Source organism: Neopsephotus bourkii, unplaced genomic scaffold (genome assembly GCF_033783945.1).
Source record: "Neopsephotus bourkii isolate Nb327-2 ecotype Australia unplaced genomic scaffold, CSIRO-AGI_Nbou_v1 NB_998, whole genome shotgun sequence".
Taxonomy (NCBI): domain Eukaryota; kingdom Metazoa; phylum Chordata; class Aves; order Psittaciformes; family Psittacidae; genus Neopsephotus; species Neopsephotus bourkii.
The window spans coordinates 2,182,434-2,204,143 of record NW_026901490.1 but is presented as its reverse complement, the minus strand read 5'-3'; the positions used below and the strand labels follow the sequence as shown (position 1 = coordinate 2,204,143).

The 21,710-nt window shown below is 40.6% G+C and overlaps 1 protein-coding gene across 4 annotated transcripts in view; it reads right to left on the bottom strand.

The window, feature by feature from the left end:
- Window positions 1-21,162, bottom strand: part of TTC7B (tetratricopeptide repeat domain 7B) — a 145,998-nt gene extending 124,836 nt beyond the window's left edge. For all 4 annotated transcript variants that reach the window (XM_061359930.1, XM_061359932.1, XM_061359931.1 and 1 more), the window contains exons 1-3: window positions 20,886-21,162; window positions 2,153-2,307; window positions 858-1,026 (exon numbers count right to left, since the gene is read on the bottom strand). In XM_061359930.1, coding sequence (XP_061215914.1) covers window positions 858-1,026; window positions 2,153-2,307; window positions 20,886-21,006 — 445 coding nt within the window. In that variant the 5' untranslated portion in view covers window positions 21,007-21,162. The remainder of the gene's footprint in view (window positions 1-857; window positions 1,027-2,152; window positions 2,308-20,885) is intronic.
- Window positions 21,163-21,710: the final 548 nt, after the last annotated feature.

Here is a 21,710-nt window from a genome sequence, read left to right as displayed (position 1 = left end):
GTGGTGAGGCACTGGAATAGGTTGCCCAAGGAGGCTGTGAATGCTCCATCCCTGGCAGTGTTCAAGGCCAGGCTGGACAAGGCCTTGGGTGATATGGTGTAGAGCGAGGTGTCCCTGCCCACAGCAGGGGGTTTGGAACTTGATGATCTTAAGGTCCTTTCCAACCCTCACTATTCTATGAGTCTATGATTTCCCTCAATAGGATGACCCTGCTTAATCTATTAATAAATTTTCTACACTGAAGTGGCACTGCCACCTTAAGACACAAGGCCAGCATTGCAATTTTCACTATACCAGACTAATAAAAAAAATATTAACTTCACTTTCTTTAATATATTCATGAAAGAAAAAAAAATAAAACTGCATAAGAAATGCACTGTTTATCATGTTATTACTATTTTTCTCAATTAACAGTTTAGTTAAGCAATTTAGCTTGGGTTGAGCATTTTAACATGCAGTAAAACTCATCGCCGGGAATCAAGGTTCTCCAATTCTGCTCACAGCAACTGCAAAACTGCACAAAAAAACTGCACTACTTTTGTAACTCCAACCTTTCAGCAACAGTGATAATACTTCTAGTATCTAGTCACAGTTATTAGGACATTTATATATGGAAGAACTTGTAAATACACTTTTAAAATTGATTGGTTGGCAGCAGAATCAGAATATTAATTGAGGTTCAAGTCTTTTCAAACCTGGTGCAAACGCTGAATAACTTAAAGCAGCCAAGCCATATTCTTATTTATCTACAAATGTGGTACTCCGCCATGCGAAAAAAATCTTTAATATTTGACAAGTTATGAATTAAATTTATAAAAAAAATTTCCACATTATTATACTGGAAAGAGTAATCTTACCTTTAGTAGAATATGCTTCAGCAATCATCCGTAGCCTATATGGTGGCACTGCAGTTAGCTGCAAATCATCAACTCCAACTCTGGCATATGTGTTCAGAGCTTCTTTGTAATCACCTTCTACGTAGTTTAATTTGGCCATAATTAGGTTAGCTTCTTGTAGGAATTCTGGCTAGAAGGAAGAGGAATAGAGAGGGTTTTTTTTTCCTGATAGAATACACCTAATTCTTTATGATAACTATTTGGTCTGTTTTCTGTATATATTCACTGTGAAATATCCCTCAGAATATTTCTTGCAACAGAGCAAATCAACAAAATTCTATCTTCACATAATATTTGGGAAGCTCGGGTAAGGGGTGAAACCACAAAATCTCACTCCGACAAGCAGTCATTTTATATACTCACATATTTATTCACACATACATCAGAAATACCTCTAAGTCAGAATCCAGCTTTTTTGGGTAACCAAACTGTTTAAAAGCAACCTATCATTACAACCCCTCCAATGAGATTTTCTAACACCACAAGAACAGTGGAAGATAACACAGCATCAAAACTTCATTATATATGTTCCACACCCTATATATTTAATTCACATGATTTCAATCAGGGCAGAAGACATGTCTTGGGGAAAAAAAAAGATTTGTGGAAGAATGAAGAAAGAAAAGGAAGAGAAATTAATACTCCCACAAATCACAGGAAACAAAACACTACAAATGACTGTAAAACAAGGTTCCTTTGAGCTCACAAAAGATGGACATAGAGTACAGAATGGATAAACTGATGTAGCAGCTACAACAATACTTAAGTACAAGATGGGCCAGAAAGGTTAAGAACATCAAAATGTTATGGCAGAAAATGCTCTAAAGTATTAACCTCACTTTTTGCACCCACAGACATAACTTAAGGAACCTTTTCTGGATATTTCAAACTGCTACAGAAATCTGAAGTATTTTGCATTTTTTAACACTTCTATTTAATGCACTACAGAGAGCAATATAGTTGTATACTCCAAGAAAAACTTCAACAAAACAAGTTCTAAGTACTTCACCTAATCATCCAGAAGTCAATAGCAATTTGCTTATTCTTCTGCTGGAAAAATATTTGGGAAATTCAGCTGAATAAAAGTCCACAAAGACACAAAGAGCCATAAAATAGCATAGTGCTGATGAACTTCTGGAAATAGCAGTGATATTATGAGATATTAAACATAAGCACTTTGCACATTTTCCTCCATGATCAGCAGAGTACTCCAATCAATTTCAGCTTTTTTAATACCTGCTCAGACTGACACATACCTTTAGGTTTCCCCTATCAAGCGCTGCCGTGAGATGTTTCCTGACCTCAGTCAGCTTTGGCCCGGGCCCTCGTGGACTACTACTCTGTTTAAGAGCATTTTCCTTCAAAAACAGTTCTAGTTTGGACTCCCCAAGAAGAAGCTCTGCCATGTCATCTGTAAATAAAAAAAAAAAACACAACACATGAAATGTTAGAAATCATTTTTTGTTACTAATATTTCAGTGAAAGCAGCCATTGCCTGAATTCACATTTAACAAAAGACACAAGGCACTTTGGTTTACTTCTCAATTTATCTTTTACCTGTGCGATTCATTGTAGAATCAAGTCTCCCGTGTTATAATGAATTAGAACGTTAACCTGAAGTCAGTATTTTTCCCTTCCTCCTTAAAAAGCAACACTTGACTCAAAAGCCTTATGTAGCTTTCTGGACATGACAAGATACACTTCTGAAACTCACTATATCAAAAAAAAAAGGGGTGCTTTTCACAAAACACCTATTTTAGTTTCAAATATGAATGCTGGATTCAAATACAGTTTCAAATATGAATATTGGATTCCTTTATACAACTAGTTTTAAGTGACATTTCCCTCAAAATGTCTTTGACCACCAATTGTATCTCAGCTGTAAGAATGTAGATAGCATTTGGAGCTTGCTAAGGCTTAAGCAATCCCAAGTCTTCAGGATGAAAGTCCATTTCTCATCATTCTCACTATTTCTTAGGAGGCTTACTACCACTTCTCAGGCATGAAGGCAGAACATAACACCAGGCTGCCCAGTAAAACTGCAGGTAACACGTTTGCTGAAATTCAAGAAACTGGTCATCCTCTACCTTGCCCTTACCAGGACCATGAAAATCATTTCACTGAAACATGTTGAGTACTTCCTCTAGTGAGGAGACAGCTGCAAAACCTGGCTGTCTGGGATGTGACAAGACCAGGTCATGTCTGCAAACAATGTCAGAATAACCTCAAAAATAACCTAACAATAAATAAAATAAATTTTAAAAAGCAGAAAGGCAAAAAACTAATAATCAGAAAAGTACTCAGCACTCTATAACCTTTAGGACTGTGTCATTATGGGTTATGGAAATGGACAGAAAGACCAGGACATGCAGAAGTCAGTGTTACTTCCTCAGAAGTATACATGCATCATCATTATTTCACCATTAAAGTACAGCAAATTTCTGTCTCATGTCAATTGGACTAGTATATGACCCATGTAGAATGCCATCATACAGTTAACTATAAGGACCAGTTCTGTAATATGTCCTATCGAGTAGAAAGACAAAAAACCTAGAATAACTTTTCCCTTAAAACCTCCAGCTAACTGCTGCTTCTTTAACCACAATTTCTTCAACAGAGAGTTTAAGAGACCAGACAAATAGCAAAAGCATCAAGGGAATGCTTCTTTTTCCATCTATGCTTTTTATCCAGTGTTCCGGGAAAGACAGCCAAAGTAATCTGGACATTTATGTGTTCTCAACTACCATTCACTCACATTTTACTGTTTAAACACTGCTGCAGAAGGGAAAAATGTCAGCATCCAGACAAAGACAAGCCATGCCACAGATGCAGCCTGGTTACCAGCCTGCTCCATTTTCTGGCTTTCAGGCCATAGTTGTCAAATTCATCAATGTCAAATTTGCAGTAACAGTTCCATTCCTTTGCCCGCCAAAGTTTTTCATGATACTTCAGCTATACTCATCTCTAGGTCAGACAACACCAAATAATGTGAAGTATCATTTTCTACATACACTTTCTTATTTAAGAACACCTTTATGCCTCTTCATGCACGTTTTGTTTTGCCTAAACTGTCTTTAATTCTGCTCAATTTATCTTCGCCACAGTAATGCACTCTGAATACAGCTTTGATACATGCAAAAAATGTTGGTTCCTTGAAAGACACGGAAGGGAGCAGTAGGAAAAGTACCTTCCTGGTGACCTGTAACTTTAGAGGCATTTGAAACAAATAATGATACTTGACATCTTTCAAATACTTAAAAAAAAAAAAAACAAAAACAAAAACTAAAGATATATAACACCCAGTTCAAAATAAATAAATAAATAAATGGCTACTACTCAATAATACAGCTAAAGTATAAGAATTAAATCTTATTACCCATTAATTGCCAACCATACTCAGCATCTATTTTGTTACAATTTACTTTCTGCATGTTCTTTTCCTTCAAACAGAAATCTTAGCATAACTGATAAAAATCAACAGCTTACACAGCTTCAGTTTCAAGCTGCAAACTAAACAAGACATTAAACTGACCAAATCTCCTTCCTTCCAGCCTTATTCCAAATTCAACATTTCCTTAGCATAGCCACAGTTTTATTATAAACAACTAGTAAAATCAGATACTATAACCAACACTACCCTGCTCGATAGCTTTAGCACAACACTCTCTAGGACTGCTCCTTCTGCAACTGTTCCATCTCTCTGAAAATCAGAGTGTAAACTGCATGCACAGAAAAGACAGATGGTTTTGTATACCAATGCAAGGCAGGTTACTCTTTGGTGTAAGGAGTTCAACATGTGCTGAGTGAAAGGGTCTCGGAGATCAGAGGCCTGCTCCAAACTCACAAAACTTTGCTTCAGAACATGTTCACAGGATGCAATTATTTGCCTTATAAAGAATAGGTCACTGAGAGGTGACCTTCAGCACAGACTCCAGATAGTGTTCCAAGTACACAATTTTTGTTTATGAGGCTCTTTAAAAAGGTGACTAAAAAAAAAAAAAAGGACCTTGAAAATAATACTTGAGGTGAGCATAGTAATGTCCTACTTTGGAGAAGACCAATGAAGAATCATTTTACTAATTGTAGTTTTAAAGCTAAGTGGTAACTTAGAAACAGGTTAAAATATGTCAAAGTGATTAAGTTTTAAAGGACGTGGAACTTGATATTCCTCCCTGATCTGTGTTCATCAAAACCAACGTATTTCATTCAACAAGCAACATTCCTCTGTGCTTTCATTCAGTTTAGCACTTCATTGAGCGAATTTCATTTCCAAAGAAGGCTGAGGAAATACAAACACCAAACATAGCAAGAAACCCAAATGATACTCTAAAACCAGTGCTTTGGTTAAGGAGCTGAAATATCATCAAGGCTGTCTGCAATGAGAAGAGTGAAGTCTATCACTGACATTCTTCAACACTTCAAATAGCAGAACTTCAAACATTCCAAAGAAAAATGTATCACAAATGCCTTCCCTCTCATATGCATTGCCTTAAGCAGGTCTCAAAAATTCTTCTGGCCCACATCCCTGTAACAACCATTTCTTTAGTTAAATACACTAGATGAAGAGACAGGTAAAAAACACTGCTAAACTGTGCATGAGCTACCAGAGATGTTTTATTCATTATATAAACTGCAAAATTGTCATGGAAGCATGTGAAACAAGAAGTTTGGATGGTTACAACAGATCAGGGGATATCTTGAAGAACAGGTTAGACACTAAAGAAAAAGGAAATAAACCCTTGCACTGTTAGGTGTGAAAATGCATTCCCTGAGAAATGAGGATTCTTAAGACAAAGTGCTGAAACCATTCCTATTACTAAAGGGAAATACCTATCCCTGTCTTATCCTGAAATAAGTAATGTTTGAGAAGAAATTGCTTATCTCTTTCTTCTAGCACAGTATGAGTAATCTAGATTATATCCTTCTATGAAACATTTTGCATCACAGAAAGAGAAAGACAAGCTCTAGAAGTTCCAATTCTCACCCATTTGGGTGCAGCCACAGAAGAACAAGACAGGCACAGACATAGATCCACAGCACTCTGCAGAAGGTTTGTAAGATTATTCCTCTTGGACACAGCCCTGGGAAAACAGAAGAAAAACAAGCTGCTGCCTTTGGAAAACATAATTTAGCCTCTCTCCCTCTCTCTCTTTTCCCTCTCTCATCTTTCCCATTCTACCCTAAGGTCAGTTTCTTTTCTCTGACAATGACTTGAAAAAATAGGATATTGACTTTAAAAACAGGACTCAAACAAGAGCAAAGCGTTAAGCTCATTTTGACACATACTCTGAAATTATCCAGACATCCTGAGTTGAGAATCAAAATAGTCTACTATAGCATCCAGGTATTTTCTTCCCATCATTGATGCAAGTTAGAAAAGCTAATGATCTATATATACACTAGCTAGGGACAGCCACAGTGCAGCAACATGCATTACACATACTTTTCATCAGAGAAATGGTGGGAGAAAACAACAGCTGTGACTTACAGATCCAACTAAGCATCAAAACAAAAGCTGTTCCAAGTGATCCATACAACACAACTCACCCTTTCCCTGTACCATTGCTATATATCATGAGACAGCAAAGTAAGAGGAAGAGCTACTATCAGACTGACTTTCATCACAGAAGTGCTGCACTTGCTCAGCTGCTGGTGACTAACGCTGGAAGACACAAGTCACAATGCAAAACATAAAAGTTGCTAAAGCAGAATTTTGTTATTCACTGAGTCACTCATCTGCTAAATAAATTCTTTGGTGCAACAAACTGGCAAAACTGGCAGAAAAATTTAAATCAAATTACGACTGTGAGAGTGCTTTATTGACAAAGCAGTGGCTTGAGGCATGTCAACCATTCTGTGCCAGTGAGATGAAGCCCAATGGTCCTTGTAACAACATTCCAACTACATGGACGTTTCTGGAGAAGCCACTTATGAAACAATAGCTCTAGTGGAGTTGTTCATCAGATTTAGCTATCCCTTAAACATGTAATGTTTGAAATATGTACTGTTTGAAATATGTACTGTTTGAGAAGAAACTGCTTATCTCTTTCTTCCAGCACAGTACGAGTAATCTAGATTATATCCTTCTATGAGACATTTTATGAAGACGTAACTAAACTGGGTAAAGTCTTTCAGGTAACTTGAAGGCTAGCATTCCTGCAGCCAATCTAGATGTTTCAGAAGGAAAAAAAAAAAAAAAACACAACAAAACAACCAAAAAACAACCAACTGTAAAAGTTTTCAATACCAGGAAACCAATTTACCAGTTTTAGAAATTAAGATACTTATGGTTCAATATAAAATTCTCAATCAAAGAAAAGACTCCCACTTATTCATCCACTCTTTAGCTGAAAAGTTCATCAACAACAATTGCTTGATAGAGTTACGGAATATTTTACAACTTACATCACAACTGCATTTCAGAACCATTTCCTAACTAGACAAGGACAGCCTGGCTTGCCCGTCTGTTTCTGCAACATCCTAGTATCACTGAAATAATCCACCTGCCCAATAGCTTGTCCTCTGCTCATAATTAAAGATAAGTCTGAGCACTTTGGAACTGCAAGACAAAATGAAGAATGCTTTAGGTGAAATATCCATTTCTGTAAGCAATAAAGCAAAAGTAAAAAACCCAGACACTACTACACAGGCAAGCTCTTTTCTTTCAGCTTAGAGAAAGTTTAGACACACTCATACCAAATGCTTTGAGAAGAACCTTGTGGTTCATGGCTATCCTTCTCTGCAATATGGATCAACCCTAACCATCTTCAAAATGAGAATAAAGGCTGGCATAAATACGGGGTGGGGGGAAAACACACATGATGACATGTCTCTGTAAAATAGTGTCTAAAAATATCATAATGACAGCTGCCTTGCTACTTGATTTTTAACATCTGCTTTTTAAGCAAAATTGTTACCACACTATAGATATCCAAAGCAGTTACTTGCAGAAAACCAGAGAGTTAAAACAGAGGATTAGTCTTCATTTATCCTGGGTCAAAAATTATGAAGCATACGTATTTCTATTAGTTTAAAAACATGGTCCACCTTGAGTCATCCTCTGAATTACAGGCAAAACTACAAAATAATCACTTTTCTGATAAATGATACTACAACGTCCAAGCATTTGTTGAAGAACCCAGGTGTTGTCAGCAGGCTAGGTGAGAGGAATATATAGTTCTAATTTCATTTCTAAAAGTAACTTTAGAGAGATGGGGATTAAAAGGAAAGAATGGCAACACTGCACACAGTTCAAAAAGAAAACACTGAATAAAAATAAAAGCCCTAACTGAACACAGGTTAGGAGCAATTCTCTAGCCTGCAGAATCCCTCTCCAAGAGGTGACTTAAAAATTTCATTCAATTCCAGAGTACACTGAGATACATCCATAGTGAATGATAAAGTTTTCTCAACAGAACCAATGAACCTGCTACCGGCTGTTCCATAGGGTACCAAGAAGTTGCCTTGTTAAACTACTACCCTTCTGTGATAGTTCAACAGTCTTGGATAAAAACTAAAGCAAAACACTGAAGGTTATCTAGGCCACAACTACTATCTATGTGGTTTCTCAAGTGTTCCTAATAATGCAGTAAATGTAATATTTTTTTAAAGGGCCTGATAATTATGTATTTCAGTTGTATTTTTAACATCACAAGGAAATACTTGTAAAGCTACAATGCAAACATGCCTCTCACAGATACCATAGTTGCTATCACCTCGACAACTATAAACAGCCATGATCTTGGTATAAAGGTTCCACACACAAGATGTTTTTCTACAATGAAACACCTCTGTCATACTGCTTTGCTACACTGGCAAAGAATACACATGATCCTCTGCTAACAACAGTAGTTACATATTATGGACCATCGACAGCTCAAAATCTGAGGTGTAAAAAAGTGTGGGGAGAATTGGTGCTTTCTTCATTATATGCCAAATGGCACAGATTAAAATAATTACATTTAGTATTTCATTTCACTGTCTTCTGAACAACATAGCTGCAAGAAAAATGTGCAGAACTAGGATAAAATATCCTACTACAAAGACATAAGCAAAGAGGCTCAACCTCAGACTCAAGCCCAGAGGATCTTTATTTTAAGAAGAAGTATTTAGGAACACGAAATACAGAGCAAATGAGCTACAGAATCAGAGGTGACTGGCCAAACAAACTTTGATCTTTCCTTGCAAGCGAGCAGATAAAAATCTAGAAGCATGTTGTGTCACTTCACCCACTCTCTACCAAAATCTTCGGTATTTTAGGTAATAGATTTCTGACTTTTAAAAAGAGTAATTACCCAAATGTACTGAAGTCAAAAGATCACTGTTATCATTAGTTCCAAATGAAGACTGATCTCACACGAGGTGACATCAAGTAGATAAAGTTGTGAGCACAGAAGATGCCGCTGCTTCACCTGTCCTGTACTGGATTCCAGACAGAGAAAAATACAGAAAACTCAAGTCTTAAGTGAGGACTAAAAATAATCATTGAAAAAAATAATAAGGGAGGAAAGGGTCAAGGGGTAAAGAGGACAATTATGAGATTTCCAGTATACCAATGGGACCATAAGTTGTGCAGGATTCCAGCAAGTTGATTGCCTTTTAATCTCCGTTCTCGTGCTTCAAATCTTCCCAGAGAGAAATTAGCTTAGGAGTGAGAAAGGAAACTTCTCCTACTCAAACCCTAAACCTCTTAATCTCTCTAAAGGTAAAACTGAAGGTTCAGAGTACCTGAAGTGCTGCATGTTGCATCATTTTGAGAGGATTTTTCCTCAGACTTCCTAAAGTAATTTGGACTATTGTTATGCCTAAACCTAAAAAACAAACTAAGAAATTTCTACCCAGGAATTGGATGTTTTTTGATCCCAAAGAGGTCAATTGCTCCATACGGTACCAGGCAGAAATTTCAGAGTAAATCATAGAATCAGAGACTTGTTTAGGTTAAAAAAGACCTTTAGGAACATCAAGTTAAACCACTAACCTAGTGCTGCCAAGTCCACCACTAAACTGTGTCCCTAAGGACCGCATCTAGACCTCTTAAATAACTCCAGGGATAGTGACTCCATCACTTCCCTGGGCAGCCTGTTCCCATTACTGACTATCCTTTTGCTGAATAAATTTTTCCTAATACCTGATCTAAACCTACCCTGGTGCAACTTAAGGCCATTTCCTCCTGTCCTATTGCTTGTTAGTTGGGAGAATATACCAACAGGGTATATTCTCCCAACCAACAGGGTATATGGGCTAGGGATATTAAGGATAACAGGAAGGGATTCTACAGGTACATAGCAAATAAAAAACAGATTAGGGAGAACGTACGCCCCCTCAGGAAGCTCTCGGGTGAACTAGTTACACAGAATTTGGAGAAGGCTGAGGTTCTGAATGACTTCTTTGCCTACGTCTTCTCTAGCAAAGGCTCTGACAGCACCACCCAAGTCATGGAAGGCAGACGCAGGGACTGTGAGAATGGAGACATTGGGCCTGCTGTAGGAGAGGATCTGGTCCGAGACCATCTTAAAAATCTGAATGTGCACAAGACCATGGGTCCTGATGAAATCCATCCGTGGGTTCTGAAGGAGCTGGCAAATGAAGTTGCTAAGCCGCTGGCCATCATATTTGAAAAATCATGGCAGTCAGGTGAAATTCCCGACTACTGGAAAAAGGGAAATATAACCCCCATTTTCAAGAAGGGGAAAATGGATGACCCAGGGAATTACAGACCAGTCAGTCTCACCTCTGTGCCTGGCAAAATCTTGGAGCAGATTCTCCTGGAAGGCATGCTAAGGCACATGAAAAACAACAAGGTGCTTGGTGACAGCCAGCATGGCTTCACTAAGGGGAAATCCTGCCTGACCAATTTGGTGGCCTTCTATGATGGGGCTACAGAACTTATGGACAGCAATAAAGCAGTTGATGCCATCTACCTGGACTTGTGCAAAGTGTTCGACAATGTCCCACACGACATCCTTGTCTCTAAATTGGAGAGACATCAATTTGATGAATGGACCACTCAATGGATAAAGAACTGGCTGGATGGCTGCACACAAAAAGTTGTGGTCAATGGCTCAATGTCCGGCTGGAGACCAGTTACGAGTGATGTCCCTCAGGGATCAGTGTTGGGACCGGTCTTGTTTAACATCTTCGTTGCTGACATGGACAGTGGGATTGAGTGCGCCCTCAGCAAGTTTGCCGATGACACCAAGCTGTGTGGTTCGGTTGATACGCTGGAGGGAAGGAATGCCATCCAGAGGGACCCTGACACGCTTGTGAGGTGGGCCGATGCCAACCTCATGAAGTTCAACAAAGCGAAGTACAAGGTCCTACACCTCGGTTGGAGCAATCCCAGGCACAGCTACAGGTTGGGCAAAGAAGAGATTCAGAGCAGCCCTGTCGAGAAGGACTTGGGGGTGCTGGTCGATGAGAAAATGAACATGAGCTGGCAGTGTGCGCTTGCAGCCCAGAAAGCCAACTGTATCCTGGGCTGCATCAAAAGGAGTGTGATCAGCAGGTGGAAGGAGGTGATCCTGCCCCTTTATTCTGCTCTCGTGAGACCTCACTTGGAGTATTGTGTGCAGTTCTGGTGTCCTCAACATAAAAAGGACATGGAACTGTTGGAACAAGTCCAGAGGAGGGCCACGAGGATGATCAGGGGGCTGGAGCACCTCCCATATGAAGATCGGCTGAGAAAGTTGGGGCTGTTCAGCCTGGAGAAGAGAAGGCTGCGTGGAGACCTCATAGCAGCCTTCCAGTATCTGAAGATGGCATACAGGGATGCTGGGGATGGACTCTTCATTAGAGACTGTAGTGGTAGGACAAGGGGTAATGGGTTAAAACTTAAACAGGGTAAGTTTAGATTGGATGTAAGGAGGAAATGCTTTCCTGTTAGGGTGGTGAGGCACTGGAATAGGTTGCCCAAGGAGGCTGTGAATGCTCCATCCCTGGCAGTGTTTAAGGCCAGGTTGGATGAGGCCTTGGGTGATATGGTTTAGAGCGAGGTGTCCCTGCCCATGGCAGGGGGGTTGGAACTTGATGATCTTAAGGTCCTTTCCAACCCTAACTATTCTATGATTCTATGATTCTAACAGCCACCTTGCTACAACCTCATTTCAGGTAGTTGTAGAGAGCAATAAGCCTCCTTTTCTCCAGACTAAACAACCCCAGTTCCCTCAGCTGCTCCTTATAAGACTCGTCTCTGTAAAAACAGCTGAAAGAGAGAAAAATCTTATAGCATCCCACAGAACATTTATTAGAGAAGGCCATTTTGAAACAGTGCTTTCTTCCAGAGCAGGATCCGGAAAACCTGGATCCAGAGTTGATTTCATATTCACATGGCAGAAATAGCATGAAACATGTGTTTTCTAACAGGGAACAAGTTGACCATACACTTAAAACAAAAGCATCTTCTTTGTTCATAATGCATGTAGCAGTCATTACGAGCACTGGCTGTATCTGTTAGTAGAAGTCTTGAAGTACTCATTCAAGTAGCTCTGACCAGAAGTTACTTAAATGTTTAAAGTAATTTTTACATTTAACTAGGTTTACATTAAAGGAAAGAGAAACAGGTCGTGGATACACAGATGTCACTTATGATTTCATTACTGGCCACTAATTAGCAAGAATTCACAGTATCATAGGATGACTGAGGTTGGAAGGGAGCTCTGGAGACTGCCTAGTCCAACACCCTTGCTCCAAGCAAGATTAGAGCAGGTTGCCCATGATCTTGTCAGTCAGGTCTCTAGGGATGGTAGAAGCGCAGCTAGAGAACATGTGCAAACCAACAGGCACTACTAGCAGAAAGGCTGCAGACTAATGCAGACAATAGGCACCTAACACCAGAAGTCAGCTCTTCAGAGCAACTTCTATTTATTAATGCCTTTAATGATACACGGTCATTCACTCCTCTGCCTCTTAAGTACACAGGAAGTATCGCATCCTTTCACTGTACAGCTATGCAGTGTCTAGGTAATTTTCCTACTTGACAGCCAAAACTTGCTTTGAAGAAAAACATTATAGGCTTCCCAGACTATTTATGCATATATATAAACTTACTTGCAAAGTACCATTACTACAGAAATTTATATAATTTTTATATTAAGAGCAGAAACTGCTGCAATTACTTCAAATTGTATTATTTTTCTGTCTTTTTTTTTAATATTCAAGCACCCAAATTTCATGAAATGTTAAGACCGTCAGAACAGTAAATATTCAAGCCAGGAAAACCAGACCAACAGCAATGTATTGTCTAGATTACTGATAATTTTATGTTTGAATTAAACATAACCCATTCAGTCAAATGCAATGCAAAACCAAGAAAGAATGTGGGTCATATCCAAGACTGGTAAGCATGAAGCGTGGGAAGCAAGATCGCCATCATCTTTGGGTGTCTAACTAGGAACAGTTCTAGTAACCACACTGAAGGAGAATGATCAAAATTTAGCTTCTTTCCATTTATGTTTTGTTTCAGTTACAAAGATCAGAGAGTGACTTGGAAAACAGGAAAAGCACATGCTGTGGTAGGAGGAATTCTTTTCAATCTTGCTTGTTGACATGATTTGTTTCTCAAAGGACAAACCAGTTTTCCTGTCACTACTAACAATTAAAAAAAACCCAACTGGAGACTATTTAGATAGAAGGCAAAACCAAACCATGTCATGGGAACAGTAGCTCTTGTTCATGCTCTACCAAACAGCTGCACTGCAGTACAGTACAAATTTGACAGATGCATTCCCTTCTTTTGAAGATAAAATGAGATTATAGTAAAGGATTACTGTCTATGCATACATGTTTGGAGTGGAACCATACCAGTCACAGACAAACTATCGGTGGGGTGGGAACTTGCAGAAACTTATCCAACATCTCTTGAAGCAACAGAGCAACTGATATCATTTCTGATCAGAGGAGTTCACTAATAACTACCATTATGCACCTATCACGCTTTTGCTGACACCATAGAAATGTCCAGATTCAGCACTCCTCCTCCAGAGCCTGGAGCAGAGATCAAACACTCTCCAATGATTAAAGGACTTGTTACCAACAAATGTAAAACTATCAGCCAGACATCCTCACCCCCTCCAATTTAACTCAACATCCTGCCACCTTGCTTTTTACAAGTTACTGTCTTCAGCCACTTTATCAAGTCAACAATTAAATCATGTTCAGTCCAAAATAAAAATGAAGGGAATAAAACCATCAAATTCCAAAATCTGATTATTTACAAGACAGATTTGAGAAGAGGCGGAATGGCCCACATCTGGCATGGTTAAGGACCTTCTGCCCACTTCTTTACTACCATGTGAATCAAACTCAAACTCAAAAAAGCGGTATCAATGATCCTGAGTTGATGCTAATGAACTTCTTTTCCTATAGCAAAGTTAATACTAATCTTTAACCCTTGAAGTGAGATTAAAGGAACCTAGAGCAGCTATAACACAGACATACCAGTACTTATACACTGCTAAGTCAGACTATCATTTCTTCTTATAACTTTAAAACAAAACAACAGAGTGCAGCCCACCCAACATTAACATATGAGGTATCCAATTTCTAAAATAATTACATCTATAATATATGGAAGTATCCTTATAAACGTAAGCAGCTATAAGCTTCAAATTCCCAGAAATACATAGTTTATTCCCCTCAGACCAATTACACGCTTTTCTCACAGTGGGAGAAGAAAGTTCATCTTGGCTTTGCTTTTCACTGTGAACAGTGGCAGCAGCCACTGTTCATATTCCACTGTTACACTCTTCAGACCCCTGTGGGAGGCAAACCAGCTCAGTAAGCCTGCAGAAACTAACCCCAGTAAGAGGAACACAAGGTTTTCTGCTGTCCCAGCACAGTAAATTCCACCTCTGGTGCTTGTCAACACAAGAGACCAGGACACATAACCAGAAGGAACTGCACAGAGAAGGAGCAGCTTAACTAAAGATAGGAAGAAACAGCTCCTCCACACCATTGCAGCAAGGTATTAGACCAGCCTGGTTACTTCTGAAATCATACTGACTATGCTAGCATTTTCTCTTCCAGATGACAAGTCAGTTGGAATACAAACAACAGATCTACATCATCACTTACACTGTTGTAACACCCCTGGCTATCTGAAGAAAAAAAACAGTCAGTCAAAAATAAGACAACACATCTTAGTATTGCCACAATCTTTTGGTCTTCACTCAGAAAAATGTGTGTCCTTATTAGCTTGTTCTGTAAATATGATAGCGAACACAGCAGAAGAAAAACAAAAAAGCTAACAAATGAAGAGAGAGCTTCATTTCCACAAAAGTGGAAATGCAAATGGCATGTCACATCATGGTCTGCAAACTTTTCTGGTAGAGATGTAGATCTCTTCATAAAGCTTTGCATACATAAGTTGCAAGACATGTATAAAAAACAAACAAATTTGATAAACACCTTCGAAGTAGGGTATGAGTCCCAAGAGGTTTAGAAATCCCTGGTTTACTAAAGGATAAGCTTTATCCATACATCTGAGGTCTTGTATTTCACAAGGAAGCAAACCAAATGAAAACTGGTAAGATGTTTCTATTTTTTTGTCCTACTTATATCCAGATACAGAAGCAGCATAGAAAGTGACAAATAGGAAATAGACATGTAAAATACTTCCTGATCCTTTAGTTTTCCTACTCTGCTCCCAACTTCTCTCTGCTCCCTTATTCTGTAAGGCTAAATGTGAGGAAAGATATAATAGGAAATTATAGAAACAAGGTGTTGAGAGGAAAGGCAGTCAGAGAAAAGATCACACACAAAACAACAACAAACAGAAACGGGATAGCAGTGGTAGCACAAGAAAGCAGTGTGTTAAAAGGCTGGTGTATGCCCATTAGCAAACTTGATTCCTATAGGTAATTTCTATTTTCATGGTAATGTCACAATGCTCTTGGTAGCATACAGATCCACCAACTTCCAGGGAGTGCATTCTCCTTTGCTTTTCAAGCAATGCAGTATTTCACACTGGCTGAGGTTTCTACAAAACTACAACATTCTAACTCACTTGAACTATAAAAATTCATCTCCTCAGTGGTTTGCCAGACAGAGTCATACATCTCACTGAATTAACAGGGTCATGTTAAGATTGCAGTAACAATAAATAGCCGGAAATACCTGTGGAAATTCATGGATCCTTTGTTTCATCCATTCAGCTTGCCACTGAACTGACCTAAGGTTTCTTCACCGTGTTTCCAAAGGAAGGAAAGAGAACATTAGAGCACTGATGTCCTGAGAACGTTCTGAGCAGACACAACCTTCATACTGAAGGCCATTGTAGCCACTTCCTTCAAGATGCTACTGTTTCATCAAAAATTCATTAAACTCAAAATCAGCTTTGAAATGTTACTGCTAGCTTCCAAAATTATCATTCAAACACCAAAAACTCCTAGGCACCCTGAGAAACCCAATTTGCAAAGTTCTGAGTGAAACTATTGCAGAGAGGTTTCAAAACACAATCCTCACAAACCTGGACACCTGAATAAAATACATGAGTTATCTCTAAGACCAATGTACTATGAAAAGCTTATTGGAAAAGAATCATCACTGGTACTTATTTTTCAATATTACAGAAAAGCAACTTTACAGATCTCTTATATTTAAAATAAAAGCCTTTAATTAAAAAAAAAAAAAAAGATTTCAAATATATGTGAACATCAACACCAAAGCACTGAGGTCATCACTAGCTATTTTGGGGACTGCTATACTAAACTGTGAACTTAAGAGAAAATATCCCTCTTACAGCATGTTGCATTTCATTCACACAACTGTGTTTTTGATGCAAACCAAGTTTTCCAAGACAAAGTTGTACAAGGTTCTCCTAAGGATTAAGGCCTTTATTTTATAAAGTAGCCCATTCAGACTGGCTTAAAACATGAAAGAAGCCTATGACCATTGTTTCCCAATTCTGGGTGCACTTTAAAATACATTCCCATTAATTTCAGATATCCAGCATTTACTATTTAACCTCTTCCAATAATCTGTGAACAATTAATTCTGTACTTGGATCTTTTGCTAACTCTCCTGACTGTACTTCACCTCCATGCTTTTCATTTGCACTGTTGGACAAAATACAACAAACAGAATCAATATTTCTTCAAATTATTTTCTTAGAAGAAACCTTTTTCAGTTAGTTAAACTAGTTGGGAACACTCAAGAAGTTTTATTAGTTAAAACTGCTTTAAGATTTTATTTCTAATAACATGGGGCTTGTCTCAGTTCCACTTGAGAAGTGATACTCAGGATGTGAACACTTGAGGATGGCACATTTCTTGCAAGGAAACAGCCTACAGACTAGCTAAGGACCACATCTTCGCGAACCTCAGAGTACCATGATTATTTCTATGTGAGGTAAACAGCAAGTGGTAAACTGCCTCTGGCAGTTGAAGTTGCAGGAGTGACCCCTATGGGAAGAGGGCAGGGGCTGCCCTGTTCCAGCTCAGCTGGCTCCAACCGACACAGCTGAGCCCCTGAGCAAACTTCAGCACCTCTGGAAAAGCCTACTTCAGGAAGGGCAGAAAATGCCACAGAGAGGAGGAGAGAACAAAAGGAGTGAGAAACAGCAAAGGGAACACCCAGGTCAGAGAAGGAGGGGGAGGAGGTGCAGATATCCACCTCTGCAGGTGGGGATGACTCAAGCTCAAGCAGGTGGAGATGCCCTGGAGGAACCACTGTGCATGAACAGCCTGTGCTAGAGCAGATTTTTTTTTCCCTTAAGAGCTGCAGCCGATGGGGAGCCCACACCAGAGTCGAGTGAAGTGAGAAGGCAGGAGCAGCAGAAAGAAACCACCTCACAATGACTATAAACCCGCACCATGCAGGGAGGGGTACAGGAGTCTGTAGCACTAGAGTGAGGTTAAGTCTGGGAAAGGGAGAAGAAAAAGTGTTGCTTTCATGTCTGCCCATTTCTTACTACTTGAATCTATTTTAACTGACAACCAATTAAATTAATTTTCTCCAAGTCAAGCCTGTTTTGCCCACAACAGTAATTAGTAACAGGTCTGCCTCTCTTTATCTGAAGCTACAAGTCCTTTCATCTTATCTTCTGCCCCTGCCCCACTTAGGAAGGGGAGAGACTGAGCAGCTGGGTGGGCATTTGCTATTAGCCAAGGCTAAGCCACCATACCCGCACAAAACATTTTTGACCCAATCTTTTATGGGAATGCTGATGAAGCAAGAGCTCAAACGGAGATTTGTGTTACATGACATGAATGTCATTACTGCTGCTGAGACCTTGTTCTGAAGGCGAGAAATGTAATACAAACTGGGTTAAGTGCCTAACAATTCCGAGTTAAGTTAAAGACCCTGATTTCATCCATCTATTCTTCGTGAAAAACAGTGCAAGTCATAGTCTTGACACAGCAAATATTTTCTATGATCCAAATTGTGACTACTACTTACAGAATAGCAAAGGCAGTGACCAATCTGTTAACATTTCTCTTTCCTCTTTAACTCAAAGCTCACAAAGCCTTTCAAATTCAATCCATCAGATACAGACATTGGTTCCAGTAAGTGTCATTTTTGTACATCCAAAATACTGCATAAGCTGTAATTTATATTTTCGATTGTTATTATTATTATTATACTGGTCCACTGTCAGTTTTTATACACACTCCTAATTCTATAATAGAGCAGACAGAATCCATTAGCAGAACAAAATAGCATAAAAAATACAATAATGAAGTCCACTCAAAATACTGCATCTCTCAAGTGCTGCACTTCTCCATAAGTATATACTATTGCCTTATGCATCCACACAGACCTTCATCCTGGGAGCTGTCATCACTATTTCTTACTCTATCTAATTTGGGCTGCAACGTTCAAGGAATGGGAACTTGATAATAGGAAACACTGTATCAATGCAAGACAGCCCAAAAAATAACCCAGCACATCAAAATTTCTGTCAAGTTCTCCAATACCCATTTCCAAACAGGAAGTGTAATTAAGTCCAGGTAAAGCTACAGTCTTCTCATTTGAAACAGTACAAGACTGAGGAGATTATAAGAGGGCTTCCCCAAAGGATTACTTCCCATCTGTGTTACAAGAGCAATAAACCCTATTCCTAGCAATGCTGATATCCCCACTTAAAATGCTTCAGATTTAAGAGTCAGAGCCAATTCCCTGACAAACCAATAAAAACCGAACTTTACTACAAAAGAAAGTGGTAAAGTTCTGAGTACTTCATCTTCCATTAATTGCTTAAGATTAACTGTCAACAGGAATACACATTGTAGCACTTTTCAGTTCATATCTCTCTTCACAGGAAGAACAGACGCATTGCCTCTCCTGCATAGTCTCACTAGCTGATAACCTTGGCCTGCAACCTGTACACCAGGATCTAAAATACAAACCTTTATTTTGAGACACTTTCAACAGCAGGGGAATGTATTTCATTAAATAAATTACTCTCTTCCTGTGTTACTCCACTACAAAAAAAGAATTCCTTACGCTTACTTAACTTACTGACTGTTGACATTCTCAAGTTAGCTAGAATTTGGAAGCCACAGACATCAATTTAATCATTCCTGTGCTGTCAGAAAGAGACAAAATCTGCAAGTGATGCTTGCCCATGTTTTAAAGTCAGGAAATGGTTCAATAATTTGTATTTTGACTGGTAGAGAATCTAGAAGACATTGTAACAGGAAAATCGCTGAAGTGTAAAGTTATTATAATCTTCTCTGACATGCACCACTTAGGCAAAAAGTATCCAGGTCAGAGAAATTTAAGTGAAACTGCCAATAACATCCTCTGCCTAGGTCTCCCTACCTGTCTGCAGTATCTTCGTACACCTTAAAACTATGAAGGCCATGCTTTTCAACCAGCCAGCCTGCCTTTCCTTGAACTCATCTCTGACTAGCTCATAGTCTATAATCAAATAAAGCGCATCCTTAAACTAAATATAAGACCTTCCACTTTTTCACTTGCATTTATTTTTAGTTAATGTAATACCACTGTGTTTCAGGATTATCACACAGTTGTTCTTAAAGCCAACACATGTAAGATTATCTACTAAGCATGCACCTATTCTTAAACTTTCTCTCTTTAATTCAGGCTTTTCCTCTTTTAATTGTACTTCCATACACCCGAATCATGCCATTTTCTTTCATACCTGAATGTGCAAAGCTATCACTGCCTTCACAACACACTCCCAGTGATGCCAACCCGATTCCCCATCCTCTCTCTATATTATCACCTCTGAATTCAACCCAAGTTCTGTCTCTGCAGAGCTGACTTCTATCTTCTTCTCAGGTCTACCTCTGCAGATGAGTGAACCCTGGTAGATGCTATGCCTGTGTCATTTATCACACAGAATGATGGCACCCATACCAAAGAGAACTTCCCTGCAGCTCCCTTGCTCATCAGGCAGTTCCATACCTCAAAACGAAGCACTGCTTTTCAACCTCTTCAGCTAAACGTGTAAAAGTTTGTGATACAAGAAATAAGAGACCAACCAAACCATTCATAGTTTTTACAAAGAAATAAATGAAGCTGCACTATATTACTGAGGTATGTTTTTAAGGAAAAGGGCAAAAGCCTTCATAGGACACACGGTGTGCAGGCACCTCGACTGCACGCAAAAGACATAAGGACATTTAGGGCGTTATGCATGCTGTCAAGCATGTGTGTCTGCAAAACTGCAAAGCTGACGGTAACACATCAGACTGCTCAGCAGCTCGGGACGCCAATAAACAGGGCCCCGCTGCCGGAGAGGCGGTGCGGGCCCCCAGCACCAGAGTGATTTCCGAGGTGCCCTCCGGGTCAGGCCCTCGGCGGTGCCCACCTCCCCGCCGCCCTCCACGGGGCTCCCGCTCTGCGCCGCGCCTCCCCGACGCGCTCCCGGCCGCTCCACCGGCCCCGCGCCCCGCCGTCCCACGGGCGGCCCGCAGGCCTCTCCCGCCAGCCCGCCCGGCTGCACCTGCCGGGCCCGGGAGCCCCAGCGGCCGCCCCCCGCGGGCCCTGACCCGCGGCCTGCCCGCCTCCCGCCCAGCGCCGCACCGTTAGCGATGAGCTTGGCCGAGAGCTGCTTGACGAGCTCGGGGATCCGCTCCCACTGGCACTCTGAGCGGCACCGCTCGATCTCCGTCTCCAGCCGCGAGCCTGCCTTCTTGGTGGCCATGGTCGGGCCGATGGGCCCCGGCAGGGAAAGGGGCCGGGGCGGCGGGAAGGGGAAGGGGGGCGGGGAGAGGCCGGCGGCGGCACCCGGCGCCTGGGCGGCGGCGCGGCTGGAAGGACGGAACTCTAGCGCTGCGGCCCGCGCCGCGCTGGCGGCCGCCCGGCGGGAATGGCGCCACCTGCCGGGCAGCGATGGGGCAGCGCGGGGCGGAGCCAGGAGGCGGGGGCGGCCTGGGTTGAAGGGTCCCGGGTCCCGGGTCCCGCCTTCCGTCCGGCGGCCTCCGGGGAGCGGCCCTGGTACGGCGGGGTGGGGGGTAAAGGAGTGAGGGAGGGAGGAAGGAAGGGTGCTGAGGAAGCAGCCACGTTGTTGAAGGTGCCCGCTGGTAACAGGGCCGGTAGACGGGCAGGAACTTCTGCTCCTTAAAATGATTTTCCCAGTGTCATCCAAATTCATCCAATCTCTTTGTCACACAGGCTAATGAACATTCACCATCACCCCCTCTGCTATACTTTTCCACTTCCATAACACGTAACACCAGATCTGTTCTTGACTGTTAATGGTTACCTCTTCCCTCAGCTTGAAACCAACCATCCACACTCAGTCTAGGGGTTTTTAATCCTGTTAAGGGCATTCTTCTTTTTGTCTTTCCACACATCACACCATCCTTTCTCTATAGTCTCTGGTAGCTGATACGCTCTGTCCCATCT